The 8,762-nt window shown below is 35.4% G+C and overlaps 1 protein-coding gene across 2 annotated transcripts in view; it reads right to left on the bottom strand.

Annotated features, from left to right (window-relative positions):
- Positions 1-3,053: 3,053 nt before the first annotated feature.
- Positions 3,054-8,762, bottom strand: part of grk4 (G protein-coupled receptor kinase 4) — a 49,517-nt gene continuing 43,808 nt past the window's right edge. For both annotated transcript variants that reach the window (XM_051705134.1, XM_051705135.1), the window contains one exon: positions 3,054-6,804. In XM_051705134.1, coding sequence (XP_051561094.1) covers positions 6,757-6,804 — 48 coding nt within the window. In that variant the 3' untranslated portion in view covers positions 3,054-6,756. The remainder of the gene's footprint in view (positions 6,805-8,762) is intronic.

The following is an 8,762-nucleotide window of genomic DNA, read 5'->3' as shown; positions in this document are numbered from 1 at the left end:
ACATTTGTATGTATACAGTAAATTTATATTTGTAGCAATGTGTTACATGTAAACAAAAAATTCACATTTGCATGTCCATTTTTAAACATTTCTTACATGTCATATAGTCATATATAGTGAACAGAAAATTGCCAAAAAATGAAATCCATGAAAAAACAAGCAAAAAAACAGCAACAATGAAAAAACCTGCGGTAGTTCTGTAAAAAAAAAAAAAAAATACATTGTACCTCCTCACAGTACGTAACACTACAAGTTCCCATCTTTTTGGTGGACATCCTGTCGCTCTTGTTGGTCTGGCCAGAGATTTAGCAGACACCACAAACATTCCATGTCATAGATATTTATGGAATGTACATGTATGTCTGACAGATTTTGATAATTGAATGGATAATTTTGCATGTGATGGCTCATACGATGAAAGAATGTTTAGAAGTTGTGAAGAGTATGACCACTGCACTGAGAATCAACTCATCAGTTTTGATCAGCAAGCCATGTGCATTTAGTTATTGTGCAAGTTGTAGACAATTGTACTTACTCTTTTGCACACGTGCCAAAACACGTGCATTTTGCTTAAATGAATAAGATATTCAAATCTGGTGTGAACAAGAATTTAATTGTTCAGAGATTTGGACTTATTGTTTTGAAAAAAAACAAAAAAAAAAAACATTCTCATTCGAGAAATGAGCCAAAGCGATTGAGAAAAACTGTAACAACATGCATCTCACACTTTTTCATTCAACCAAAATGTGATTTCATTTTGTTAGGACATATTATGAGGTTTATGAATTTTTTAATTTATGAAATTTTTTGAAGAAAATATTCAAAGATTCAAAAGCGTTCTGTCTATTGCTAGGGTGATGTTAAGTGGTTGTTTGAGTGTTCTGGTTGGATGGATGGATAGATAGCTAGATAGCTAGATAGATACACTGTAAAAATAAAAAGTTGAGAAAACTTAAAAAATTAAGGCAACCAGCTTCAGGACTTTAAGTTTTCTCAACTCAAGGGCAAATTAGTTGTATCAACTTAACAATTAAGTTTGTCTGTGCTTTCAGTTAACTAAATAAATTACATCCAACACACTCAAAAATAACAGTGATTTCTACATGTTCACCCAAGTTCAACAAGCTTATATTTTTAAGTTTGGAGCATGAACTTCTTTGTTAAGCAGCTTTTCATTTCCACTACAGTTCATGTGTCAGCCCCACCAAAATATTGTTTAGTAAGGCTGAGTTAAACAGCAGTGCCAGTAATTATCACTAAAACTTTTATAAAGTTAAATTAACTTGAAAACTGAAGAAACTTCACTAAAAGGAGTGCTAATCACCCTGATGGTCACTTCAAATAAAACACAACTTTTTGCAGCAAGACATCATTAAAACCCAAAAACCCAAAGCAAGAAACCTCTACTGTATAAATTCGAAATAATAATAAGTTACTTGTACTCATATATCACCATGCTTTGAACAAAGACACAAATAAATTTAAGCGCAAGGGATTATGGGTATTGCCTCCACACAAATTGCTTCTCCAATTGGCATGCTCAGTGGCAGATGCAACAATATAAAGTTTACAAGTCTTTTGGCCCATGCATTTTCAGGATTTTACCATGACTACGGGAGAATATTCTTAGGAATCAAAAATCTAAAATTTTAAATTGCCTAATAATTCCTGATTTTACAGCAGGAGCCCTGGTCTTAACTGACTTACTACAGTAAACATTAAGTTTTCACTGCACAGTAGTCACAAAGTTTCTACAGAAAATCCACTAAATAAACAATCCTATGCAGTATATTTAGTGCACAATAGTGCATTGTCGCCAACTATTAAGGTCAATCAAAAAAATCCAACATCAAAATGGCACTAATCAATATTTACATAACAAAAATAGATTATATTAAATAAGACAATATTCCTTGTCAAAGTATCGAGCCAAACTAGCAGTGATTGCATACTAGTAGCAATGATAGGCAGATGGAATTAATCTGCCACAAATGGCTTCCTCAGTGATCAGACTGAGCATGCTCAAAAGCCTGCAAGTTCCACCTTCAAGACAAAACTTGACATTGTATGTTCTTGCTGTTTAAAATTTTAAGTTGATCACACTGAAAGGCATAAAAGTTAATCTTACTGATTTTTTTAAGTAATCTCAACTTTTTCCAAATTTAGATAGTTCAATCAGCTTTTAAAATAGAATTTGCCTGACAAAATGGAAGTTGGATTTTTTTACAGTGTAGATAGATCAACTGACTCAGTTTATTGGTGAGAAAGCATTATGTTCTTAAAATCTATCCACAGCCTTCACAGTTACACATGACAGGACTGGTAAGATTTATACAAATGGCAGTGTATCATTTAATAATTCCAGATGTCAGGAATGGTACAAGACCAGACAGAGCTTTCACAGTTCTGTTGGCATCAGTGGCTTGAAAGACAGATCTGTACATCATAAATCTTACATCATGGCATCCAGTATCTGCCTTGTTGGCACCAGTTGGCATGCAACTAAAGCTTGCAGTTAGTAGATGCTTAATATCAACTAATCAGTGCATAAAATAATTTAAAAATAATTGTTCTTTGTGCAGATATTTAAGCTGGATTTATATAAACCAGAAAGAGGCATTAACTAAAAATTAACAGTGTAATAGAATTTAAAATGAATGTGCAGGAACAGTGGAGAACAGGTTAAGATAGTCAAACTATTTTCATAAAGAACTCATTTGTGTACAGGCCAAAACTCCATCTTCACTCACACATTTGTTTGTTTCCTCGACGTTTCCTTTTCTGCCATTGGTTGGACAGATAGTCCTGCCACAAACTTACTGAATTGGCCGAGTCAATGTCGGGGTGGTTGGGATGCTCAAACAAACAGAACAATGTTCGGATAGTGCCACAGTGTTTAAGAGCCACAACATATAAAGCCGGGACAGGACAAAGTGTTTTAACATTCAACAAAATTACACAATTCACCTTTAACTTGAATGCACAAATCGATCCAATATACAGACAATGGCTTGTTTTGGCACTTGTTTATCTTTATAGATGCACAAAAAGAGTAGGTTTAATTCATTTAATATTTTACAGAGTATCTGAATCAAAGATGTGACTACACAGAAGAAAAAAACAGATTAGGGCATTAGTGAAAAATGCAGCATCATTTTTAAATATATAAGCTTCTTGTGAATTTTACAGAAATCATAAGTTCTTAAGGGCCTTTAGTCACCACATATTTTTATTGTCGACTAAAGTGGATGCTTGTCATCTTGTCAAACCATGGTAGAACATACAGTAGAACATGCACACATATGGGAATAAAAGAAGAAGAGTTCACAGCTTTGTAAAAGGGACCATAAAGCTCCTTTTATCCTTATAAAGAGAGAAATAGCATGGGTGAAAACTAGTTAGAGGTAATGTCAGTGAACAGCAAACAGTGATTCCTATTTAAAATTTACTGTCAAAGATGTTAAAGCTGAAGTGTGTAATTTCTGCGCCACTAATGTCATTATTGAACAGAACTGCATAAATAATGACAGGTTTTCAAAAAGGTTTTTCAAAAATCTCCCAACTGCTATTGGTCAAACAGTCAGATATTCACGCCTAAAACTCACACCATTAGATGAGCCAATTTTACTGTGACAGGCTGGTCGGGATTCTTAAAGGAACAGTTCACCCCAAAATGAAAATGCTCTCATGAGTTACTCACCCTCATATCATCTCAGAAATGTTTGACTTTCTTTCTTCTGCTAAAAACAAACGAAGATTTTTAGAAAAATATCTTAGCTCTGTCAGTCCATTCAATGCAAGTGAATGGTGGCCAGAACTTGGAAGCTCCAAAAAACACATTTAGGCAGAATAAAAGTAATCAATACCACTCTAGTAGTTAAATCCATGTCTTCAGAAGTGATTTGATAGGTGTGGGTGAGAAATCTTTTTTTTACCATAATTGTCAACTTTCACCAGACCTTCTAAATGCCCTACTCTCTCCTAAGTGTTCTTCTTGTTTTGTTTTTAGTGATTCACATTCTTTTGCATATCACCACCTACTGGGAAGGGTGGAGAATTTATAGTAAAAAGGACTTAGATATTGATCTGCTTTTCACCCAGGTCTATCATATCACATCAGAAGACTGGATTTAACAACTGGAGTCAAATAGATTACTTTTATGCTGCCTTTATGTGCTTTTTGGAGCTTAAAAGTTCTGGCCACCATTCACTTGCATTGTATGGACCAACACAGCTGAAATCTTCTTCTTCTAAAAAAATTGGTTTGTGTTCAGAAGAAGAAAGAAAGTCATACACATCTGGGATGGCATGAGGGTAGGTAAATGATGAGATAATTTTCATTTTAAACAAACACTCTAATGATGGCACCACAGAGCCACAGAATTTACACTTTTCAGGGAAAATCTAATGGCTAACCTACGAATGGCTTACTTGTAATTATCTCTGTATATTAAGCTGGGATATGAGAAAGTATTTCAACACTGAAAATGACACACTTCAGCTTTACAGAATTGCATGAAAACAAAATGTTGTTTATAAAGGCATTTGAGGAAAAGTCAAGAGGATTAAGAATATATTCTGTTTTTGTCTGTTTACTAGTTTTGGAATGATGGTAGAGGTAAATGTGAGACTAGTTTTCCAACTTAGGATGGAAGCATTAATTTTGTGATTCAAATAATGGCATTTAAATACAAACAAAAAAATAACTCATTACAAACAAAAGGCAACAAAAAAGCAATAACATGGAACATAAAGATAATGTGAAGTTTATATGCACGTCGATGACAAACAAATTGCACAGTGTGCATTAACAGATCAATCAGACACCATATGTGTCTCATGGCCTGAGGCTTAAATATGGAAAAAATCATGCCCTTTAACTCACTGCCATACAGGTAGGCATACACACACTCTCACACTCACACTCAATTTGGAATATTCATTGAAGATATGACACCTAAGGCAACATCAACAGCTCATTTAAGAGCTGTCCTGTGAGCAAATGTAAAGATTAAATATTATTTATATTTAGGTAGTTTATACTGGCCTGGTTAAAACCACTGTAAAGCTTCCCGATGGCACTAAAGGTCACAATGAAGTTTTGGGTAAATGTCAGGATAACTGAGCTGAACGCAGTGGAAATTAGCAAACAACAACTTACACTCGTAATGCCCTAAATAGCAGTCCTAATTCCTCCCATCAAAACTGAAACCTTGATTGAGTGATCTGTATTGACAAGACCTAATATTTGGCCAATATTTGTTCATTTTAAGATTATCTGCTTTGGCAAATAACCATGCTTACTCGACTAATTAAAAGAATCATTAGTTACTCTGTATGTCCATTCAAAAATCTACCAACAGCCCTGTTAAAGGTGTACAAGTAATTATATGTTAGATTTAGCACATACCATTTTGTGGTTGCATTTACATTTTTTCCATGTATGCAACCACAAACAGAAAATTAGATATTTCAAATACAATTACAATACAATTTGCAATTCCTTTACAAAATAGTTCTGAATAAACATCTATTGTCCGATTACAGGAAAGTTACTAAAATAAGGTGAGTAGCATTCGGTTGGTAATGTGATCTAAAAATGGTGGCTGCCAAATTGGGGCGACTCACCTTACGTAGTCTTAATTTCATGTAAGTTTGCATTATTTTAAGCATTCTTTTTTAAAGTACTATTTATTTCTTTTCTCAAGCAAAAAACAAAAAACAAAAAAAACAAAAAAAGACTTCGGTCGACTACTACTTGTAACATAACATACGTATGTATAAAGTACAAGTTCCTGTCCGTGTCACTGTTTCTTCTGCATTAGAAAGTAATGTTTACGTGACAGCATTTAACATTCACACAGAGCAGTCTGGAAATAACTACAAAGGAGTGTAAAGGTGTTTATGCCTTTTTAAACAAGCAGCTAGTGCACATAAATAAGACAGGGGTTAGCCACCTGAAACAAAGAGGTCCAGGATTTTGGGGTTACTTCATGCACTGACAGTTTAACTGTTTTAAAATACATTGGTAATCACCATCGATCTTGGGAATGGTGATAATGACAATTGATAGACCAATATATCAGTCAGGCTAATTATTCAACTGATATTTGGCCATTTGGCATTTGCCTGATCTGCTCCCTCTTGTGTCAGATCCAAAATCTACTGCTTTCCGTTTTCAAATTTTTTGTATGGATTTTGAGTAAAAATTGTGTAGGTCTTGAAGGTATTTACTATCTTCATTAAATTGTATACTGTATATTGGCATTACATCAGCCATAAGCCATCAGCCACCCTGCTCTCTAAACATCGGCATTGGCTTTTTAAAAACACATACTGGTTGTAATGACATTATGACAGTTAGCTTTTTCTAACCCCACTGCACACAAGTGCACCAAATCTGACCAGCCAAACAATTGAACAAACAAAGCCATTGCAGACAGGACGTTAAAACCTGAATGTAGATATTGTGCTTAAAAAAAATACACATTTCATATTCATTACAGATGAAAAATAATAACAATAAAAACATTATATATATGCATTCAAGTGGTATTTCAATGGCTTTTTGTACAATACAACCTTTAGTGAAAATATACATTTACACAGTTCAAGTACAAATGTACAAAATTCTTTAAACTCATACCCTTTACTTTAGTTATGATACAGTTTAATACAGTTCATAAATACAGTTGAACATTCAAACGTTTAGCATTCTGATTGGCAGCTGATAGGAAGTGGGAGTGGTTTAAAAAGTCAAGATGGCTTCTCCTCCTCCTCACTGATGGCACTTCTAAAACAAACCTGCAAATGGAGGAACACAGTGACAAGTTATGTCGAATGTGGAGAAGGCAGTGATTCTTAACTGATTTTTCTTCTGGACCCAGTGGTGGACATCAAGTGGAGACCCAACACAGTACCAAAACTGTTTATCATACAAAAGTAAACAAAAATATCCTTAAAATCAAACTTTTACAGGCATTACAAACCAGAACGGAGTCAGGTGGTTAGAGGGGAGGGGTTAATAAAAAAAAAGGGCAAGGTGCGGAAGCGCTATTGTTCTTCTAAGGATTATTAGGGCCCAAGCACTGAAAGTGCCAAGACCCTATCGTTTAGGATTATACTTTTTCTTCTTTTCAAAGTTTTCAGTACTTTTGGGGTACTTAACATGCATGAAAACTCTTGAAAGTTTGCACACACATCAGATTCGTCAGCCATTAGGGCTTGGCAAAGTTGAAGGGGGGCCTCTGTAGTACCACCTAGAAGATGGGCATGTTCGGGGGGCTCTTTAGCACATCCCTTTTGAGCTACCATCACCAAATTTTGTACACATATAGATCTTATCAAGCCAGACAACTTTCATACTGACAGTCATAAGCTCTACCCAACAGGAAGTCAGCCATTTTGGATTGTTTGAAAAATGCATGCTCTGGAATTTGAAATACTCCTCCTAGGGATTTCATGTTACAGGTAGCAAATGTGGGTGACATCATGCCAAGACATTGACGATGCTAAATTGTGAACAGATTTTTGATATATCGAACGTTGTTGTCATGGCAACGCGATAAATTAACGTAAAAAAAATGGGAAAAAGGAAGTGTCTCATATCTTCTGTGTGCATCGTGTGATTTACATCAAATTTAGCCGTACGTTTGGCCTTGCAGGCTGATCACATTAATGTGGCTATTGTGGGTCACATTCGTAGTGCCACCAACTGGCGGAAGTAAGTGTGGCACTTTAAACAGACTTTGAAATATCTCTCTTATGTTTTCCTGAATTGCTTCAATTTTTTTTTGAATAATGTCAAGACAGAGCAGATTTCAAATTCTGAAGGGATTCTTGATATCTTAAATAGTGTTGCCATGGCAATGCATTAAATGTCTTATTCCTTTTTATGTATATTCAAATGTTTTTGAGGTACTTGGCCTGCTTGAATTTTCATGATATTATGCACACAGAGTTGTCGGCCATTACACCTGGTCAAAAGTTAACACATTTGCGTGACTGGGGAGCTCTGTAGCACCACCTTTTGACAAAAGTGGTGGGGTCAGTTTCTTCTACAGTCACCAAACTTGCTACATATTTTGTTCTCATCAAGCCGGACAACTTTCAAATTTATAGTCATTAGCTCTGCCCAACAGGAAGCCAGCCATTTTGGACTGACTATGCATTTTTTGAAAACTGCAGGCCCTGAACTTCTAAATACTCTTCCTATGGGATTAATGTGATTGTCACCAAATTTAGGCTCTGTAGCGGCCCTTTTAAAATGGGTGTGTAAGACGGCCTTTGTTGCACCCCCATTTTCACCTACAGTCACCAAAATTGGTACATATATGTTCTCATCAAGCCAGACAACTTTCATAATTATAGTCATTAGCTCCGCCCAAAAGGAAGTCGGCTATTTGGGATTTTCTAAAAATCGCAAGTTCTGAACTTTTAAATACTCCTCCTAGGTGATTCATGTGACTGGCACCAAATTTGTCAACATCATGCCAAAACACTGTAGATGCAAAATTGCAAACAGATTTTTGATATTTTGAACAGTGTCGCCATGGCCTGGGCAAAAGTTCAGGCATGGGTGTGTGGGGGCTTAGTAGCGCCCACTTTAAAATGGGTGTGTAAGACGGCCTCTGTAGCACACACATTTTCACCTACAGTCACCAAAATTGGTATATATATATAGTTCTCATTAAGCCGGACAACTTTCATAATTATAGTCATTTGGTCAACCCAACAGGAAGTCAGCCATTTTGGATTTTTAT

This window comes from Myxocyprinus asiaticus, chromosome 8, assembly GCF_019703515.2.
Source record: "Myxocyprinus asiaticus isolate MX2 ecotype Aquarium Trade chromosome 8, UBuf_Myxa_2, whole genome shotgun sequence".
NCBI lineage: Eukaryota > Metazoa > Chordata > Actinopteri > Cypriniformes > Catostomidae > Myxocyprinus > Myxocyprinus asiaticus.
The sequence above is the reverse complement of the archived record's forward strand: the minus strand, read 5'-3'. Positions and strand labels throughout refer to the sequence as shown.